Genomic DNA, 23,763 nt, shown 5'->3' with positions numbered 1-23,763 from the left:
GGGTAACATGATTTGTATGGTCTTGGAATTTTCGTATCAAGTATTATTACTCTTTCCAAAACAATGCTCTTTAAGCATAGAGAATACGACACAGAAATCTATATATTAACCATTACATGCTGCAAAGCACCATGTGTTTAAAGACAAACACAAAATTTATCTGCATTGGTTGCGTTGACTTTTTGGCTTGACCTGCGATTGAAGAAATTACATTAAGATTAGTCTAATTCAGCATTTTCAATAATTTGTTGTACAATTAGACTGAATCAAATCTATTGTTGAAGACTTTATACTGCCTTCTAGTTGTCTTTTAGTGTTTTTTTGTCGTTTGGTTGCTGGCTCGTTGGCTTGTTTGCAATATTTCCTTTAATTCCTACATAAATATGGTGTTTTAGTGTATGACACAAAATCACTACGCACACAGGAAAAAAAAGGAAAAGAACCTGCGGCTTTGTTGTTGTTATTCATCTCAAAATTAGGGCTTTGTAAATCGGCATTTTGTGAATCCACTAGAATAACAAAAATTGAGGATGAATGAAATTATATTCTCCTAAACAAATGTACACAATTATAAGCAGAGACAATAAGTTTTTACAATGGTACATTAGAAAACATCTTGCCATAATCTCTTAGGGCTTTAGTTTTTTTTTTTGCAAAAATGACCCTTTCATAGACTATTATATAGAATTGCAATAACAGAAGTAGGTTAAATCCCACAAAATCTATTCAGTGCTAAAAGAACAGATGAGTGATTGCATCCCAGTGGCGGATCCAGAAATTTTCACAAGTGGGGGCCCACTGACTGCCTAAGAGGGGGCCCGCTCCAGTCATGCTTCAATGATTCCCTATATAATCAACCAAATTTTTCCCACAAAAGGGGGGGCCCGGGCCCCCTCCCCCCTAAATCCGCCTCTGCATCCTATTTCAACGGATATTTTACAATCGATTTCCCTATTTCACGAGATACCTGAAAAGTCCAGGAGCCTCCCGTTTTCGAAACAACTACTCATCTTTTGGGTTTTTTGTGTTGTTTGATTGCTGTCTTGTTAACGAATGCCTATTTTTTTTTTTTTGTATTTAGTAGCTATGGTTAAATTATTGTAAACACTCTCTTCATAGGACAGACACAATTATTCGTTATTCTGAGCATATAACTAATACTTTATATCATGGATTGTAAATGTAAGCACGTGAAAAGTCAAAAAATATCTTTTCCTGCAATCTGGGAAAAATTGTGCTGTATATCGTTAAAACACACGTGTTTTCGGCAAATTGTAAACACACAGCAGTCCATTATGCATTGCAACTCACACAAAAGAACTGGTCAATGACCCAGGTAAAATGAAATGAGTACTATGTAACAAACACTTATATAGAAGGGAACATTTATCATGCTAACTTATGCATACTCGTATAGGTACTGTACCCAACCTGTTCATTAAGCTAGACCTCTCTTCCACACCAGTGATGGCATTGTGACTATTAGGCATGTTCCATCGCGTTTAATTTTATCATGATTTTAGGTACAAGTAATAATAGGAAACATTTTTACCATTCTTTTGATTATAATGGTGAGAAATGAGAGCAAATGAAAAAGTTTAAATTTCCTGGAAATATTTTAGTTAGAATGGGAATTTTATTCATTCTGCACAAGAATTAGCCAAAAAATCTATGAAAGTTAATATGTATTCTATAAAAACATATTGTTATTCAATTTATCAAACACCTGTGACTTTGTCAAACCATTTATTCAACTCACTAGTCAGACCAATATTTACTTTAAAACAGTGGAATATGGTATATGAATACATACTCATCCTTTTATAAAGATTCGATTAGAGGAGATAAAACAACAAAAAAAAGTGGATGCTCTTAATTTCATTGACAAAAGTCCTCCCGATAAAGTACTAAATAAGTTTAATAAGCTAATTTTACGAGTAAAAAATGCTCTTGTAATATAGCTGTTCGATCAGAATTGGGCAGCTATCCTATTAATTGCTTTATAAAAAGACAAACTCTTCTTTTTCATGATAGACTTTTAAGGGAAGAAACTAACCCCCTTCTAAAAGAAACACTTGATTTAGCCAAAACTTTACATGATTTAGGCATTTAGTTTTCTATGTTGTGTTTTGTGTACTGTTGTTTGTCTGTTGGTCGTTTTCTTTTTTAGCCATGCCGTTGTCAGTTTAATTTTGACTTGTGAGTTCGAATGTCCCTTTTGGTATCGTTCGCGTCTCTGTTATTCATGGTTTTCTTATGGTAATCATGTAAGAAACCAAAATGATTTACCAAATTCGATAATCAAAATTTGGATAATAATAAAAAGCAAAATAATAGGCTAATATACAAAACTCTTATGCAAATTAATATAAAAATAAAATATCAAATAATTATACAAGAAAAAAGTAAACTCCAACTTTAAATTTTTTTTTTTAAAAGTTATAGCTTTGAAACATACCTACTTTCCCAAAACTTTGAACGAAGACAATTAATTTGGAAAGTTCGAATAAGTGACCAAAGTTTGTTAATAGAAACTGTTATATACAGGAAAATTTCTAGAAGTTTAAGACTATGTACACATTGTGATGTATTAGATGACGAATTCCATTTCTTTTTTGAATGTTAAATTAATGAACTATTAAGAAAAGAATATTTTATTGAAAATAATCTAATATTAACTTAAATCATATGGATAAATTAAAACAAATTCTTAATCCTGAAACAAAACAGGGTACCAACAAATTATGCACCTTTTTAAAAAATTCACAAAAAATGAGGACAGGAAGTCCTTGAAATATTTCAATCTGTGTAATTGTATATAGAGAGAGACAGAAAAAAACCCCATGGTAATTGTAAGATGTATTTACATGTATTGTTTATTTTCATTGTTTGCTATGTATGTATGTTTGTAAGCCATTGGCCCATATGGGCGTGAAGCGCTTTTAAATAAAGTATAATTTTGGGCAACAAAGTGAAAGCAAAAATCCATAAGTATTTCAAGAAAGTAGACACACAATGTATGAAATGACGGAAATTTAAGAATTAAAATACAAACACACAGAAATCAAAAGAGAAAACACACAATATAACACAAAACAACAAAAAAAACGACAACAGAGCATAATAAATGGGAAAACTATCAGTTTCTTAAGGGGCAAGTATCTCTTGCTAGATGTAAACAAAAAAAGAATGTTTATTTACCCCCACCGCAAAAACAATAAATCTATACTTGGCGCTATGTCTCCAACATTTCCAAATTTAGTGTGCAGACATAAAATTGAGAATGGAAATGGGGAATATGTCAAAGAGACAACAACCCGACCAAAGAGCAGACAACAGCCGAAGGCCACCAATGGGTCTTCAATGCAGCGAGAAAATCCCGCACCCGGAGGTGGTCCTCAGCTGGCCCCTAAATAAGATAGTGTGCTAGTTCAGTGAAAATGGACGTCACACTAAACTCCAAAACATATAAATGAACTAAAATTACAAAACATACAAGACTAAGTTAACAAAGGCCAGATGCTCCTGACTTGGGACAGGCGCAAAAATGCGGCGGGATTAAACAAGTTTTGTGAGATTTCAATCCTCCCCTATACCTCTAGTCAATGTAGAAAAAAGAATAATTTTTTAAATCCTTTTTGACTTTGCATTTATCAAAGGCAGAGTTTATGGACGTCATATTTCCTGCAGTTTTATTAGATTTCGACAAAATCTCTATACACATTCTAAAACAGACAACACAATACAAAAAATCAACAAAGTGAAAGGGGAAATCAAAAACACCAACAACTTAGAAATTAGCTCACACATAATGCATAGAAATTAGCTCACACATAATGCTTAGAAATTAGCTCACACATAATGCTTAGAAATTAGCTCACACATAATGCTTAGAACTTAGCTAAAACATAATGCATAGAAATCAAAAACATCAACAACTTAGAAATTAGCTCACACATAATGCATAGAAATCAAAAACATCAACAACTTAGAAATTAGCTCACACATAATGCTAAGAAATCAAAATCATCAACAACTTAGAAATTAGCTCACACATAATGCTTAGAAATCAAAAACATCAACAACTTAGAAATTAGCTCACACATAATGCATAGAAATTAGCTCACACATAATGCTTAGAAATTAGCTCATACATAATGCTTAGAAATTAGCTCACACATAATGCTTAGAAATTAGCTCACACATAATGCATAGAAATCAAAAACATCAACAACTTAGAAATTAGCTCACACATAATGCATAGAAATCAAAAACATCAACAACTTAGAAATTAGCTCACACATAATGCTTAGAAATCAAAAACATCAACAACTTAGAAATTAGATCACACATAATGCATAGAAATCAAAAACATCAACAACTTAAAAATTAACTCACACATAATGCTTAGAAATCAAAAACATCAAGAACTTAGATATTAGCTCACACATAATGCATAGAAATTAGCTCACACATAATGCATAGAAACACAGAATAGATAAAAACAATTGTAATACATTTCACAGGAAACGGAAGAGAATCCATCCAAGACAACATTAAAGAATCAAAACAAGCCATTGAAAAATTACATTTTCCACTCCGCACAGCTAACATGAACTTCCAAAATACACGAGAGTGCCATCAACGGCTCTGGAAGGGTAAGCATATACTATCCTATAACAACCACATGCAAATATCAATATAAACTCTAACTACATGTGCAAACTGTTTTTGCGCTTATTTAAAAATGGATATATTTTGTATGCACTTCTGAAAATTAAATTCTCCCACACTTAGAAAATTCTAGAAGTTGACGTCACAAATATTTCTACCAGGTTCTTAGATCCTGCAAAGATGTAATAAATTGAGAATGACTGTTGTGTAATCTTTAAGTATTCAACCACCTTGGTCCTTTTGTATTCAGTGCAATTAATAAATACTGGCAATTAACAAATCCGCCCCTTTTTTACGATTCAAATGTATTTACTAGTAGTTTATCTCCCTTTGTTCAGTCACATTTAAAACTAGATCGATTTACAAAAAGATATATTCCTCTTTCTTTCAATAATAGAGCTATCTTTTACATGTATCTTTTTGTAAATCGATCTACAGGAAACTGACCTCTATAAAAAGCCAATTACCCTCAACCAAAATGCTTTTTATAGAGGTCAGTTTCCTTTTATAAGGATTAGTTGCTTCATATTGTTATCCATAATTCAGTCAAATAAAATTTTCTTTTTATGACCAAACAATAAATAAACATATTTTTGAATTTTGCATCCAAAACAATAATAAAAATCAGGCGTTGAAATTATCAGATGGTTTATAATGATTCTATGTTTGATTCAATAGATTTTGAAAAGGGGACATAAACGATTTCGCCTTTCAATAAAACCCTCTACACAAAAATAAAATTATTTACTTAAAAGTAAAAAAAACGCCAGAAGAAAAGTTGATAATTCATACTTTTTGGATAATTTTGCGGTGTTTCGTTAATTATACCATATAAAAATGGTTTATTCCCGATTGTCCCACTTTTTAAAATTTTAGAGTTCTGATTGTCCCACATGAAAAGTTCTGATTGTCCCACATTATTTTTATATTTTTAATGTTCTTGAATAAACAATGTTATTGTTGTTTGTTTTGCAATATCAAATTAAAATTAATTAATTAATACATGAGCAAACTCGTAGTTGATATCAACTTTATGAATGTAACTATGAATTGTTAAATAAATCATCAGTTAAAATGCACTTTTGATAAAGCAATATAACATATATGTAATAAACGATATCTATTATGTTAGGTTAATTTATAAATCAAATATCAATTTTTTTTTTATTTTAAAGTTGAAGTTAAAGACTGAAAGGTCTAGCGACTGATTTAAAAAAAAAACATTTACAATATCCATATTACATAAGCAATTTTTATATGTAATAAAATAGATTGCAAGGTCTCAACCTATATTCTCACTTAGGGAAAAGAGATAGATGTGGACCAAAAATGTCATCAGTGTCCTCTGAACACATGCACTGTTTTAAAAACGTCCAGTGGCAAGTTAAATGCTTTAAGCAGGACGAGAACATGTTGGTGTTAGATGAATATGAAACCTTCTTTGAAAAGAACTAGACCGACACAGCCATCAAGCCGGAATTTTAACTTGCTAGTTCACAAGATAACAGTCCGCAGGAAGACACATGTGTCACCATACAGACAAATTATTCTGAGTAAGGACTGACCAGTCTTTCCTCTTAGTCCAAAATGTAGCGTCCTTTGAGGAGAAGCAACAAATTCCAAATTTCTGTTCATTGGTTGGACCTGGCTGGGGTCAATTTATTCAAATAAAACTTTCCCCATTTTTTTGCTTGAATTGAATGCTTACTTGAACAATTTTATGATCAGACTTATTATATAGAATATGTTTCATTTCTTTGTTTTATGAATATATCTAATATCAGCTTAAAACCTGTCAATTTTAGAACAAATCCCTGAAACTCTGTTACATGTAAAATTATTCTTATCTCTTATCTCTTTGTATTTCTCTTAAACACATCTTTTAATTTAATTTAATTTTATCCTTGATACTTTTAAATTTTTCAATTATGTACTATATGTTCAATTTACAATTTATATTAAAAGAGTCTATTTAATATTTTGTTAAGTTAAAATATATCTATTTTGTTATATAATTGTTCTTTATTTGGACAGTAGTTAAACAAAATATCGCAAAACAAAATAAAATATGTAAATACCATCTTTTCTCATTGTTTATTTCAAATTTTATGAGTTGCATAATAACTTGTAATTACCTGCTACACACTTTAAAAACAATTTAATCACTATCAAAACAATTCCCAATTGTCCCACATTTAAACTTCCCAATTGTCCCACAAACATCTTCCCGATTGTCCCACAAAATTTCATTACATTTTTACCTGTAATTTCAAAAAGTGGGACAATCGGGAAGACACCATAAAAATAAGAAGATGTGGTATGAATGCCAATGAGACAACTCTCCAAAAGAAACCAAATGACACCGAAATTAACAACTATAGGTCACCGTACGGCCTTCAACAATGAGCAAAGCCCATACCGCATAGTCAGCTATTAAAGGCCCCGAAATGACAAATGTAAAACAATTCAAACGTTAGCTTGTGTTGTAATAACTTCACGTTACGAAGTCGAGTGAGGTTGCCGAGTGGTTTCAACAACAAAAAATGGTACAATAAACAATACACCGAAAAATATCTGTTTTAACCTATCGCAAATTTCACTGTTTAAAATTTCATATTGCTAGCATATTTTTTGTTTGTTTGTTTACTTTTAAAATAATTTTGAATCAGTTAACATTTACCCTTTTCAGGCCTCAAACATAAAACCCTGCCTAAAAAAGCACGGGCTGCTGAAACAGCGGGAATGTCAGTTAGACAAGATTCTTCGACAGCAATGGATGCACATTTACATTGGGGTAGGATAACGTTACAGACGAAAAATGTTGAAGGAATTGGAGGTTCTGGATATGCTGTACGACGCAGGAACAGACATAACATGCATAAGCCTAAATCCCTTATCCCCTAACTGTAGGACTGTAACGCTACAATAGAGATAAAGGAGTAAGCATGAATTTCGTAGACGCAAGAGACTTCTGATTTCTGAAATTTAATAAGACGTCTGAAATCCTAGATTAAAAAAGTTGAACTGCAAAGGGTTAGTATTTTCTTTATTTTATCAAAATGTTTGAAATGTTTTTTTTTTTTATTTCTAAATATCAATTTGTAATTCTGAAGCCATTAATTCCACAAGAATCTTTCGTCTCGTGAACTTATGGCCTGGTGGTTTCAACAAAAACTATGGTATAATTTAAGATACACCGAGAAACTATCCAAAAGATATGATATATCTATACGTTAACGATTGATTGATGTTCTAATAACAGCCACTAGGACTATCTGGTATTCCAAGGCGTACATTCCAATTTTTAAGAAGAAAGAGCTGTCACAACCATCATTTCTTGAGAGGTTTTATTTCATGAGAGACTATAAGCACAAGCAGCACTAAAACTGCATGCAATTTGAAATATAGTTTGAACAAGTTAAAAAACGCTTACTTAAATTTTCTTTATTGTTTGGTTACTGCCTTATTGACGCATACTCACATCTGTTAATGTATAGACCAAACTATCAAATTTCTTTTTATAAGCACTAACGCTGGTCATTTTATTCATTCTATTTTAAAAAAACTGATAAATAATTTAAAGATAAGTAAAGAAAAAATAAAGTATAACATTCGCACTTTTTAAACGTCATTCATACCGCGCTTGCGCGTGTAACATTCTAGTAATATATTATCACTTTCCAACAAAAAAGGCGCATTCAAATTAATATTTTTTTCTAAAACCAGGTATATACTCAATATATTTTAAGAATATGATAGATTATATTTCAATGCAGATCCCGTTTGAGAAACAACTACTAAAGTAGAAGTCATAGGACTAAAGCATACAGCTTTGGGATTTTTCAGGCCGTCTTCGACTCCTAGTACTTTTTTGCTTTCCTTCCCATCAGGAGAGATGGCAATTATGCTATCTGAAACGAAGGCGGCAACGAATATGTTTCCAACAGTATCTGTGCATATGTTTCTCGGTCCTTTCATGGCATGAGACGAAAATTTCCATTCTGTGTCTCCATCCCTATTTCGACAATAAAGAACGTCCTTTTCATAATCAGTAATAAGTGTGTTTTCTCCTGTCATATGCACATAGGTTAGCAATTCAATGTCACTTGGGAGAATTTTCAAAGTCTTTCCAGAACTACAGTTTATGAAATGAATTCCTATATTTCGAACAACAGAAACCAAACAATCTGAATCAACGGATAATCCGAAGACGTAGTGACCATCTAACAACACGAACTTAACATTAAAATTGTCTGAATCATATACTTTAATTGATTTTTCTGTATAAAACGATACAGCAATATCGGACTTATTGATGACCGCAATTCCAAAAGGACTCGATGTACATACAACATGTTTCTGGTACTCCCCACCTTTATAGAAAATATGCATTCCTCCTTTTTCTTCGTTTGAGTTGTTTGCCATGACAACTCGTTCGTCTGGCAATATTACACAACAACAAATATTGATATCCATATCAAACGGAAGCTGAAATTTATTTACAAAAGTTAGTTTGATATTTTCTATTCCTGGCTGAATATCTGATAAGGTTTTTACAAGCTGAGATTTCGTTCCGGGAAAATGCATGTTTGTTGATATCTTTGTAAGTTCTATATTTCCCATCAGTTTACCTTCTTGTACGAATCCTACAATCTCATTCGCAAACTCTACTCTTACACTGGTCTCCTTCATACCAGGCGCTTCCGTTACACATAACATTGTTTCTTCTTCATGAATAACATTCCCGTCTATTTCTTTTAGGGCTAAAAACGCTTGAATATCTGTAGCAATATTAGTGATTGCAGAAATTTGGTTCTTATATTCTTTCAGAGTGCATATTTTTTTCTGCAGATGCGAAACCGCTTTATCAATTTGTTGAGATTCAAGATTTATGGCCGAGTCTAACTCTTGTAGCAGATGTTTTTCTAATTTATCTAAGTGAGATGTAATTTCTGTACGTTTGGATTTTACTACTCTGATGAGTAAGTCTTTTTCCTGTTGCAGCTTGGCTTCATTTTCTCTACGATTAGTTTGAAGTTTTGCGGCAAACTCTGTGAGATCTTCGATATTTTTCACAACGCTATGGTAAAATGCTGAATCCTTCACCCCCTGAACTACTTTGGTAAGTGACGTTATACCTGGGCATTCTGAATGCTCAACGCTTACGCAATCCATACAACAGACTTTTTCATGGACACTGCAATAAAGGTCAAGGGCATTGTCATGACTCGAACACACATGGTCTATGTTGCGGACAAATTCTGGAAGGGTCGTAAAATTTTCTATTGTTATTGTTTTGTGCATACGGGAAGATTTTGAAACCTTATGATACTCCATACATTTTGAGCACAGACCTTCATCACAATTTGGGCACCATAGCTCTGCTACTTTTGTGGAATGTCGAGATTCGCATGGTCCGCAGTAGATATTAGTCTCCGTTATCATTGCCATTTATAAACAATTGATGCTCTTAACTTGTTATTAATTGTGTTTATTGTATTATATGACCTCTTGTAATACATTCATGTTTCTGAGCGTTATCAATAAATCTTGAATTTTGAACTGTAGATCTGAAAAAGAGCATAACTTTGCATGACATTACGCGAATATAACGTTAGGAAATGATTGTTTGGTTGTTTGCTTAACGTCAAGTGAAATTAAAAAATATGACAAAGTTTTTGTAAATGCAAAGTTAGTTCGGTCCCAGCAAGTCCTAAAAAGAACATCAGACATCAGAGCAATCTCGAACTAATCAAACATGGACTGCTTTTGGCAAATGAGGGTAAGGAAGGGGCAACAATTTTGCCTTGCAACAGGCCATTTACGGACCCCTCAAAAGTTGTTACAGGGGCAGAGGAGGATCCTGGGTTTTGAAAAAGAGGGCCCAACAACAAGGCAAATTTAGGAGTGGAACTTGTAAAAAGTCTATAAATCATTTATGTAGCTCCATAAGGGACCCCTAAATTCGCCTCCTTATGGTTCTTTAACGTGCAGAGACGTCCCAATTCCGACCGCAAATGGTTGCGTATTTAGAAATCCGCAGATTTCACCTCCAGATGAGAAAACTGAAAGCCAATTTAGCCCATGTAGCACCATTACTAAAAATAGTATCCCAATATCTATCATGATCGGCATTCAATTGTACCGTATGTAAACGCAACATTTTCCATGTTTTCACACGGTTACGTGTTTCTGAATCTTTTTTTTACCTATATACCCTTATATGTTATATTACATGATAATAAAGGTAGCAGTCTTAAACTTGCAGTGAGATGATCTGATATGGTAGGTTGTTTTAAGGGGTTTCTTTTTTTTTGGGAGGGGGGGGGCTCCGTGTTTAAGGCCTCCCTGTGACTTTGAGATGAAGAACAGCAATAAAAGCGCTGTTCCTTTGCTTTTTTTGTGTGTTTTGTGCTGTGCATGTACATGTACTGATTTTGTGTCATGGATGGATACCCCATATCCGTTGTTTTTTCTATTACATGTATATAGGTAAAAAAAAATCAGAGACAAGTGCCCGTATATATTCACTATCACTAACAATATTTATAATAATTTACAAGCTCACAAGTCACATATTATTTGACAAAATGCTTGATAACGTGGAATAATTTATTTTTTTCAAATGAAAATGTCAGATGTTTTAAAACCATATTCCTCTTACTGCTTTCAAATCACTTCTATAATCTCAAATAATAGATATTGATTCAATATACTGGCCAAACTTTAACTATTTTAACTATTTTCAGAGACACGTTTAACTGGTTAATATTATAGATAAAATTAAAAGTGGCCGAAATTGTTGAGCTTGAAAACATTAGATATATGACAAAATCAGTTGATACCGATAAGAGAAATGCAATTCATATTAGATCGGTAATAATCTTGGTCTCTGTGATTTAAAAAATATATTCAAACTAAAGAGTTAAAAAAATGTATATATATAAATACTCACAAAATATGAAAATTGGTTCATTATAGAAAATTGGTTCATTATATAGGACGATATAAAAGTAGCAAAGTACGCAAGGACAATATTACACATCCGGGAAATTGTAAATTATAATCTATATATATCTTTATAGGTAACATTTGTTAACAGCTAATGAACTGAAAGGAAGAATTATTATCTGAGAAATAATAAAATAACATATATACCTTAACCTAGTTGTTAATTTCTATGTCATTTGGTCTCTTGTTTTTATTTTGAGTTATTTCCCTTTAAACAGAAAATGGTGTTATTAATAAGTATATGGATTGATAGTCTACCATCAGTGATAGTCTCTGTTCAATTAATTTTAGCCAGGAGTTGTCAAAAAATTTCTATATAACTATTTTTTTAAAAGTTGTGTGTTTTGAAGGTAGATGTCACAGTTGTTATGTGGAATTTTCTTTTTGTTGTTGATGTTAATGTTTAATTTTTACTTGATCCAGATTTGCAAATATCATTTTCATTAGATAGTAATCTATTTTTATTCTTCCTTTAACAACTAAACACAATTTGTATAAAAGATTGTTACAGTTAACTATAATTTTGACTTGGATGGAGAGTTGTCTCATTGGCACTCATTCCACATCTTCTTATATCTATATACATTTGTACATGTATTTGGAATAGGACAATGTATTTACTTTTAATTTATTCATGCAATAATTTCGACCTTTTTTATCAAGATAACAAACATGTGGTGATTATTAACTAACAAAATTATAATTGGATTGACAGATTTATTTTTAATTTTGGGCCCAGTTTTCAAGAAAGTCCAAATTGGGGTCCAAAATTAAACTGACAGTGTGTTTGAATTCAACATAAATTGAATATATATACTAGGGTTCTTAAAATGCTGAATCTAAACCTGTATTTAAATTTTGGATTTTGCGGCCATATTTTCAAGTTGGTCCAAATCAGGGTCCTAAATTAAACTTTGTTTGATTTCAACAAAAATTGAATTTATGGGGTTCTTTGAAATGCTGAATCTAACCATGTATTTAGAGATTTTCAATCACAATCCAAATTCAGAGCTGTTTTAAGCTTTAGTGTTGTGTCCATACTTGCTCAACTGTTCAGGGTTCGACCTTTGCAGGAAAATCCGGTTTGCTGTCACTCTGACAGCCTCTTGTTAGTGTGTGTTAGAGAGCTACCATTTGATTTTTATGGTGGGTGGGTGGGGTTGGAGGGCTAGGATGAAATTTAAAAAAAAGGCAGGACAGAAGTTTTGAGTAAAAAAAAGGCAGGATGAGCAACTTGGCAAAAAAAAATGACAGGATGACAAATTATGTATAAAAAGTCAGGATAAATTAATAAAAAAAAGGCAGGACCGAATAAAGTGAAAAATAAAAAGCCAGGACCGAGATTACAACTAAAAAAGTGCAGGACACAATTTTTCATCCTACCCCCCACCCCCATAAAAATCAAATGGTAGCTCCCTTACATAAAACTTCTATACCTAAATGTTGTTTGTTATTGGTTCTTGTCCTGTCGTCTGGTAAAAACAATATTTTGGCTAAAACTAATTATTATTTAAAATTCCAATAGGGAACACATATAACATTACTGTAGTAATTAAACGTTTCAGCCATTGGTCTTCTTTAATTTCTTAATTATCCCTAACCACATGGTAGACATTTCACTTTCCAAGAATCTAAATGTATAACGTCTTAATGATTGTGAATGTGAAATGTCTACCATGTTGTTAAGAAGGATGATAAAGGAACTTAAAAAATAATTAATTACTACAATAATAAAAACTGTATAGATTAAGAATATTATAAGATAATCCATATACAATGTTTTAGTTTAAACACTAGTTTTTTTTATTCAAATAAATTGAATTGGATTGGGCAATAGGCCCTCTCTATAGATAATGATGTATATATATTTACCTTTTTTTTTTACTTCAAAGATGATTTCATTCCAACATATAACATTCCTATATTTTTTTCAAGATAAGTTAAGCTAAAATAATCTAAAGCCAAATAACAAAGTATCTGTTTATTTTTTCAGTTCAAGTTTCATAGCAACCTAAAACATTTAATCAAAATTCAGAAAAGCACAAAATGTCTGCTTATATTTTATTTATGAACACTCAATATGGAAATTGATGAAAAAGTTTCATGAGCATAATGACCACAATTTTTCTCATTCTGTAACAAGAAGATAGTATTTATATGGTAATGATTCTTTTATCTTAACTGTGTAAATTGCCATCATTAAAACATTGTGTAAGTTTTCCAAGGATTTACTACAAGACATCACAAACTTTTCTTAGGATGACGAATGAAATAAACTTGAGACAAATTTCATCTCGACATCATTTTCAGTTTGTATTTTTTTGGTATAGAAAATTTTAAAAGCATGGCGACTGAAGCTTTTATGAATAAGTATTTACTTTTGTAGCATTTTACCTACACAAGTTCAGAAACATATACAGTTGTACTTTACATATTTGTAATCTTGAATTCATACAATTCCATAAACTATTGTAGATTTACAATGTTTTTTCTTATATTATGCTTATGCTGCATTATTATTGTTATTATTTTTTTGGCTTTTGATTTGTAGAATGTCTTTCATTACAAGTGCAATTTTTTGTAGACTAGAAGTAGTTTTATAGAATTATTGGATGTTATATAAATTTAATGCTGATGTTATTTACTTAAAGATATACATGTAGATATCTAATAGTATTCAGAAAAAAAGATGAAAAAAGTCCATTAAATCTTCAACAGATCAATAACTGGCTATATAAAGACCTTTCACATTGTATAAGGAGATTAATAGTCTTTTTCAGAGTATCATAGATAGAAAAGAAGGAGATGAGAACCATTTATAATTTTTTTTTTGTCCCCCAAATTTTAAACAAAAATCTCAAATTTTAATTAATTTCATTACTGGCAAAATATGGAAAGTTATCTCTTTTTTTAAATTTTTTTTAAACAAAGAGAAAAAAGAAATAAAACATTTCTGTCTCTTGACAGGAGAATTTTAAAAAAAAGGTTTGTTAAGCTGACCGAGATTTGAAAATAGCATGCTTAGATTTAGTTTTTTTTTCTATAGTGTTTTGAGAATTCTTTTTGTTATCTATTTCTGCAAATACAAATGTTATAAAATATTGTTTGATACATAACTTTTGCAATTTCCTTGTACTGGATTATTGTGTATTACAAATAAAAGAAAAGTTGGTTATATCAATGCAGTCTATATCTACAAATAGATATTCTTTTTGTTTGTTGTTTATTTTTGTCTCGCCCTGCAATGAAAGTCGCAGTATACGAGACATAGGTATTACTATCCAGTGGCGGCGGAGGCGTAAACTAGGTATTAATATCCAGTGGCGGCGGAGGCGTAAACTATTTGTATAAAACTTTATATTTCAGAAGGTAGAAGACCTGGATGCTTCATATCTTGTATGCAGATACCTTATGTTATGAAGTTTCCGTCAATCATATGTCCATTGACCTTGACCTCATTTTCATGGTTCAGTGACTGCTTGAAAAAAAATTGAGTTTTCTTGTCATATGAATTTTTCACTTATTATGGGTAATAGGATAACTATATTTGGTATATAGGTTCCTTGCAATGTCTACATGTCCGTCAGACAGAGTTCACCTGATCTCGACCTCATTTCATGGATCAGTGATCAAGGTTAAAGATACATGATAAGGTCCGTTTCTAAAATACTTTAAGCAGTAAGTCAACTATATTTGGTTGATGGAATGATTGTAATGGGTACATGTCAGTATGGTATTTTCATCCGACCTTGACCTCAGTTTCATGGTTCATTGGTCAATATTAAGTTTTTGTGTTTTGGTCTTTTTCAAGTACTATAAGCAAAAGGTCAACTAAATTTGGTGTATGGAATGATTGTAAGGTGTACAAGTCTGTCTTGGAGGTATCATCTGACCTTGACCTCATTTTAATGGTTCATTTGGTCAATGTTAATAATTGTGTTTTTGTTTGTTTTTCAAGTACTATAAGCAATATGTCAACTATATTTGGTGTATGGAATGATTGTAAGATGTACATGTCTGTTTGGAAGGTATCATCTGACCTTGACCTCATTTTTATGGTTCAATGGTCAATGTTAAGTTTTTGTGTTTTGGTCTGTTTTTCAAATACAAATAGCAAAAGGTCAGCTATATTTGGTGTATTGTATGGAATAATTGTAAAATGCACATTTCTGTCTGGTAGGTATAATCTGACCTTGACCTCATTTCCATGGTTCATTGGTCAACGATAGGTTTTTGTGTTTTGGTCTGTTTTTCAATTAGCATACACAATAAGTCAACTTTTTTTGATGTATAATAAATTGTAAGGTGTATATGTCTGACACAATTTATCTGACCTTGACCTCATTGTCATAAGTTTTTAAAAATGTTAAGAATCTGTAATGCTTTTAGTAAAACCTTTATCTTTAAGACTTTCAACAAAATATCAATGGTCAGTAAAGCAGGCAAGGCATTATCTTTAAGACTTTCAACAAAATATCAATGGTCAGTAAAGCAGGCAAGACATTTCAGAGTGTGAACTCTTGTTTTGTTTTGGTCTGTTTTTCAATTATCATAGCAATAGGTCAAATATATTTTGTGTATAAAAAAAATTGTAAGGTGTATATGTCTGTCTGACAGCATTCATGTGACCTGAGTTTCTGTGATGCTTTTAGTTGAACCTTTATATTTAAGACTTTCAGCATAATAACATTTCAGCTTTCAGTCAGTAAAGCAGGCGAGACATTTCAGCGTTTGCACTCTTGTTGTTTGTTAAGGATGGCACAAATGCTCACATTTATTATATTTTGTACTTTTATAGAACAGGATTCGAAGTTGTCAGCGTTATATGTTTTTGACATGAAACGTTCGTTAGTCAAGCCTACTTTTCCTGTAAGATTTCTTCAAAGATTTATATCAGTAATTCCAAAGACATTTACATATGTCTCTGGTAATTCTTAGATGAATTAAGAAAATCAGTGCTGATTAACTATTTTGACAGGAATGATGCCCCTTTGGAATATAGTAGATGTCCAAAATTGCTTTGTAAGTGATCTCACTTGTACCTTTCTTGTTGAATATTATAAAAAAAAGTTTAAAATAACCATAGAAAAAATAAGTTGGAGTTATAACTTTGGACATATAAAATATAGCTATAAATGAGTCAACTTTCCACCAGAGAACAAATGACATAGAAGTAAAATGTAATTTACTGTTGCTGTACATCCTTAAACAATGAGCAAAACCCTTACAGCATAGCAAGCTTTCAAATGCCCTGACATGACAAATGTAAAACAATTCAAACAAGAAAACTAACGCCTGATTAATGTGCAAAAAATCAAATATCATATAAAGCAACAAACAACATCTATTGAATTACAGGTTCCTGACTTGGGATAGGTACGTACAGAATGTTGAGGGATGGTTAAACATGGTGTTTGGGTGCCCAACACTCCCCTATTGTTGGACAGTGGTGAACAACACAATACAAGAACAAGCTATGATAAACTGTTTACACAGAGATATGTCTCGCCTTTTTGTCATTTTGATAATGCAAATGTTGAAATCAAAATAGCAATACTTTAACATATAAGTTATGCAAATATTCAAAGTCAATAGACCATGACTGAAGGTACATGGCTAAACAATCTCCATGGAAATGAGTTGTGCCAATGCTAATACATCTGCATACCAAATACGGTACCATTGACTTATCATAAGTCGTTCCCTTTAAACACAAACATTAACTTGTAAACTACGTAAAATGTTCAAAGTCAATTAACCATGATGAGGGGGTGGTATATAATCTTCATGGAAACGAGTCTTGCAAAAAATGCAAATAAATTTGCATACCAAATATCACTGACTTAACATTAGCGCTTCATCTTAAACTGATCTAATCACAAACTAATACATGTAAACTAAGCAAAAGTTTCAAAGTTAATAGACCATGACTGAGGGGACTGGGTCAAATAATCTCCATGGAAATGAGATGTGCTAATGCATATATAACTGCATACCAATTAACATTGGCCTACCACTAATGGTTCCCCCTTGAACTGAGCTAATCACAAACTAATACATGTAAACTTAGCAAAAGTTTCAAAGTCAATAGACCATGACTGAGGGGGCGGAGCCAAATAATCGGCATGAAAATGATATATACCAATGCTTATACAAATGCATACAAAATATCATTGACCTACCACTAGTGGTTCCTCATAAACTGACCTAATCACAAACTAATACATGTAAACTAAACAAAAGTTTCAAAGTCAATAGACCATGACAGAGGGGCAGAGCCAAATAGTCTCCATGGAAATGAGATATGCCAATGCTGATACAACTGCATACCAAATATAACTGACCTACCACTAGTGGTTCACCATAAACTAGACCTAATCACAAACTAATACATTGTTGACGCCGCCGACGCCGGAAACAGCATACCTATGTCTCGCTTTTTGACTCCGTCAAGGCGAGACAACAATCAATTTAAAAGAAAAACTATAAAAATCAGTTTAAAAAGGCTTGATTCATCAGATCAACACATTCCTTACAGGCGAAATAAAAACAGCAAGGCCTAAGTCCATATCATGATAGATGATTCAATGAACAAACTAACCTGTCCAAAATAAAAAGGGAAAACCCATTTAAAAACTAAATTCAAATCATAAAATACATCAACCAATATCAAATTGTAAAATGTTTACATTTTTTGTCTAAAACTAAACCATATTTTTGCTTAAAGTATACATAATATATAAATATATATAAATACAACATGTTTGCAATTGCAAGACATTATACATACATGTACTAGGATGTTGTTCATTTTCATTTTAGATAATCATGCACTATCCTTTTCTGTGACTTGTATAGAAAAAGTTAGGCAGTGGCTATTTTGCCGGCACCGGCAAAATAGAAAATATGATATTTTGCCGGCTCTGATTAAAATATCTTAAGCAAAGCCGGCAAAATAGCAATGGCTTTTTTGCCGGCGTCAGCAATATAGTAAATTTGTTATTTTGCCGATTCTATATTAAGAGTGGATTTTGATATTTACTTTCAAAAAGTACTACGAAAATGTGCATTGACACCACAAAAGAATCAAATTATTACTCATATAGTTAAATAAGATAACAGTTACAATATTTGAGATACATATAATCGTTTAAAAACATTTATTATAATCAAAGTGAAAATATGAATTTGTAAAAAAGAAATAAAAATAAAAATATCGAGCATCCATTTGTAGCAATGAAACCATATCAAAACATGTAGTTTAGTTCTAAAATCAGTCACAGTCTTATGCTTCATGTATGCATAGAAATAGAACCTCAGATTAAAAATCTCATAGCATATAAATTTGATAAAAAAAATATATACTATCTAACAAAATCAACAATGTTTTAAATTAAATTTGCTTTTGAAATAAAATTCAGTTCTTTGAATTGCATATCTGTAAACAAAATCGTATTTTACTGGCAAAATTGGCTTCCGCTTTTCTATAGCCGGCAAAATAGCATATTATGTTCTATTTTGCCGGTACCGGCAAAATAGCTACTGCCAAAATGAAGTATAAACGTATAAAACTGACTACAAAATTTAATACCAATAAGGTCACATAACAAGGTGAAACTACTTTTTACAGAAAAAAGATTCACGAATATTATATAATTGTTTAGTCTAAAAGAACACGGCTTCTGTCTCATGTGTTGTTTCTGTTGTTGTAGTCGTAGTTCTCACAGTAATTTTAGCTCCACTTTCCTGCCATCTACGGAATTGGAAGAATGTATCGACAGCCAGAACAGTTAATATAATAAAGCAAAAAACCTAAAACAAAACAAATAAAACAACATAAAGCCAACTAATATGTATTTGTTTTAGATACATTTTGCAGTAAATTATCTTTATCTGTGTATTTATCGTATACATAAGAATGATTCTCCTTTGAAGCTTGGTCTGTATATGATATTAAACCGACAGAGTGTACAAAAACTGTCCTCAACTACATGTAGTTCGACCGATCTATTAGTCTCAAATCTCATCAGTTCTACCCTACATTCACACATATCGTCTGGAGGTCCAAAAATCACATCATTTAACCTTGATATGGGGATTAAGAGGGAAAGGATTGAGATATAAATAAACTGTTGGTACAAATATATCTCGCCTGTACGTAATTTTAATAGTTAAATGCAAATATTGAAATTAAAAGAGCAATACTTTAACGTATACTATACAAATTCATAGACCATGAAAGCGCTTGGCCAAATAATTCCCGAAGGATAATAAAAGATGCTAATGATTTTAAAACTGCATACCAGTAACCAAATATCATTGAATATTAAAAGTGATTCTCCTTAAAATCGTAGTCTAATCACAAACTTAAACAAAAAGAATGCAAAAGTTTCAAAGTTACTGAACCATAACTGAGGGAACAGGGTAATATAATCTCTATGGGAATAGCACGTTCTAATGCTAATACAACTCCACAATAACTACCATATGGATTCCCCTAAAACTGACCTCATCACAAACTTCAGTAAACTGTTGAAGCCGTCGGAAACAGCACACCCATGTCTCGCTTCCGCTATTTCGTCGAGGCGAGTCAAAATCTAGTTAAACCCTGGCACAAACTTGTCAGGAATCATGGAAACAATGATTATTGCTTTAAGTAATATTTGGAGAATTTGGACTTGTTTGTTTCTGCTCAATTTACAACATTTTTCGGTACGATTTAAAGTTTGACATATTGTATATAGATACTCAGTCTGTCTATTGTATAGAGTTTGATATATTGTATATAGATACTCAGCCTGTCTATTGTATAGAGTTTGACATATTGTGTATAGATACTTAGTATGTGTATTGTATAGAGTTTGACATATTGTGTATAGATACTCAGTCTGTCTATTGTATTGAGTTTGACATATTGTATATAGATACTCAGCCTGTCTATTGTAAAGAGTTTGACAAATTGTATATAGATACTCAGTCTGTCTATTGTATAGAGTTTGACCTATTGTGTATAGATACTCAGTCTGTCTATTGTATTGAGTTTGACATATTGTATATAGATACTCAGCCTGTCTATTGTATAGAGTTTGACATATTGTATATATATAATCAGCCTGTCTATTGTATAGAGTTTGACATATTGTATATAGATACTCAGCCTGTCTATTGTATAGAGTTTGACATATTGTGTGACATATTGTATATAGATACTCAGTCTGTCTATTGTATAGAGTTTGACATATTGTATATAGATACTCAGCCTGTCTATTGTATAGAGTTTGACATATTGTATATATATAATCAGCCTGTCTATTGTATAGAGTTTGATATATTGTGTATAGATACTCAGCCTGTCTATTGTATAGAGTTTGACATATTGTGTATAGATACTCAGCCTGTCTATTGTATAGAGTTTGATATATTGTGTATAGATACTCAGCCTGTCTATTGTATAGAGTTTGACATATTGTATATAGATACTCAGTCTGTCTATTGTATAGAGTTTGACATATTGTATATAGATACTCAGTCTGTCTATTGTATAGAGTTTGACATATTGTGTATAGATACTCAGTCTGTCTATTGTATAGAGTTTGACATATTGTATATAGATTCTCAGTCTGTCTATTGTATAGAGTTTGACATATTGTATATAGATACTCAGTCTGTCTATTGTATAGAGTTTGACATAATGTATATAGATACTCAGCCTGTCTATTGTATAGAGTTTGACATATTGTATTTAGATACTCAGCCTGTCTATTGTATAGAGTTTGACATGTTGTATATAGATACTCAGTCTGTCTATTGTATAGAGTATAAGATTGTTCGATGCAATCTTAATTGATGAAAGTTTGGCTTTTTGTTGTTGTATGGTTTCTGTCTCATTAACATGCGTGTCTTCCTCCTTTTATTTATGTATAGGAAAAGTAAAACTTTCCTCAAACTAATAATGTCTTTTAAAATATGTAACTGGGAAAAGCTACATCAATCACAGTCTATTTCAGGTAGTTTATCGTTGAAGTTACAATATGTGTCCTTTATTTCAATGTAGATCAAAAGAACGTGATATGTTTGGATGTGTCAGATGATTTCAGAAGATGTGTATCCGAGGGAAAGTAACAGAAAAGTTGGCTGCATAGCCTTAACTAAAACGTTTTTCGTAAAAACAGTATGAGGCGTTACCAAAAAATTCCCTGTAATGCAAGAAATTATACATACGTGTGAACTTTGTATTTATATATTACTGCGTTTATATGTAAATGCCATGTACATGATTTTTTTAAACAAAATATAAATATGTTTAAAGTAAATGGACTTACTGTTGACGCTACTAATCCACCATTATCTGTATATTTGCCAGCTTGTATGGCGCAGACCAGAAACGAAGTTAAATAGAGCACTAGATATACGGCATAGTGTACCAGGATTTGAAATTAAGAAAATCATAGAAATTTCCTAGATTTTCACCCCGTCACAAATTTCTGAGCAAAGAAACAAAAATTCTAGCTGTTATCTTACATATTTTGCAAAACAATTCAAGAGTCACCGCAAAAAAAAATCACCAAATTTTTAAAAGTCCAGAGGCCCCAAGGAGCCTATATCGCTCATCCGGCTTTTTTTTGCATAAAACTGAAACACTGCAATGAGAAAATCCAAATAGTTTCCAGCAAAGAAAGCAACACTTTGTGTAACTTTCATCCTTCGATGCCAATAAATCCAAAGCAGCCCCAACAGATGAGTTCGGCCATGTGTAGATCTTGTCCTGCTGATAATTATTTTTGTTATTTACATATCTTAAAAGTTTAGAATTGAAAATGAAGTCTAGTGTATAATATTTCACTAGATTTTTAAATAATTGAATGAATCCTCTATTGTATGAGGCATTCAAACAACAAAAAAAATCTTTTATCATCAGGATGCATGTTGCATATGGTTTACATATGTAAAAACGTTGCAACGGAACATCATGTAGACTTAATTCATATAGAAGAACAAAGTAAAAACAATAAACAAATAAAATGAAAGTAAAATTTCTTAATAACTTTGAAAATTACATAAACAGAAATTCGAGAAAATAGACAATAATATTAAACACTGAAAGAAAACGATAAAATAGAAAAATATTTTATTTCAAATATATCTGAAAATAGACGTAATATCACTAAACTTAGATTGAGGGACTATACTTTAGTGATTGGAAAAGGGAGACACGTACAAATTCTGAGAGAGAAAAAAATAATGTTAGTCCGAGAAAAAAATGGGTAAAAATTCGTCTGTTAAGGGCATTGCCACATATATATATATAATGAGATGACTGACCATTTCGACCACTTGAATAATTTGTAGATTTTGTCCTGCTGATAATTTTTGTCATTTATCATTACTCTCAATCTATTTTCTTGTTTAAAACTATATATGGGCTAGCATGTTATACCAGCAGAACAAGATAGCTGATCTTTCAAAGTTTTAATTTAATAATTGTGCAAGACAAAACATTATTGACAATCAAACGAATGTACAAAATGTAATGACACCATCGATCAACTCTTTTGCGATGTTTGGTTTCTATCTCAAAGAAGTTTTGCCGCTTCTCCTTCTATTCATTTAAGAATTGAATGCTTCTTTTTTGTAAATTTATTGGGGTGTAAAAGCGTTGACCGAAGTACATTTTGTATGAAGCGCGAAAGCGCTTCATTCTAAAAATGTGCGCACGGTCAACGCTTTTACAACCATATAAAATTACTAAAAGAAGCATTCAATACTTATAATTACATTTTTTTGCTAGGATCTTGAAAACACGAATCTATCAAGTTTTTCTTTTTTTTTACCTGTGCACTTTATTGTGGAAGCTCGTGTCATCATTTCATTTTGAAATGAAGGTTAATTTCAGAATGATGCGAGATTGCTGTTAGCCAATCAAAAGAACGTATTATAATGAAACATACATGTAATGTAATTATACCCAGTTGGCCATTAGTATTTACACACTTTATTGTTTCTATTTTTTTATTTGGCTGGTTTAATGTGTGATACATTGTAGCTCGAGTCTAGTAGTTTATCAGGGATAGAAAAGTA

The 23,763-nt window shown here is 31.7% G+C and overlaps 1 protein-coding gene across 1 annotated transcript in view; it reads right to left on the bottom strand.

The window, feature by feature from the left end:
- Positions 1-8,342: 8,342 nt before the first annotated feature.
- Positions 8,343-23,763, bottom strand: part of LOC127700231 (uncharacterized) — a 47,195-nt gene continuing 31,774 nt past the window's right edge. Inside the window, exon 2 of the mRNA XM_052203654.1 lies at positions 8,343-9,327. Within this exon, the coding sequence (XP_052059614.1) occupies positions 8,419-9,327 (909 nt within the window). The 3' untranslated portion in view covers positions 8,343-8,418. The remainder of the gene's footprint in view (positions 9,328-23,763) is intronic.

This window comes from Mytilus californianus, unplaced genomic scaffold (assembly GCF_021869535.1).
Source record: "Mytilus californianus isolate M0D057914Y unplaced genomic scaffold, xbMytCali1.0.p SCAF_5, whole genome shotgun sequence".
Taxonomy (NCBI): Eukaryota; Metazoa; Mollusca; class Bivalvia; order Mytilida; family Mytilidae; genus Mytilus; species Mytilus californianus.
Note: the sequence above shows the minus strand (reverse complement) of the source record. Positions and strands in the feature narration are given on the sequence as shown.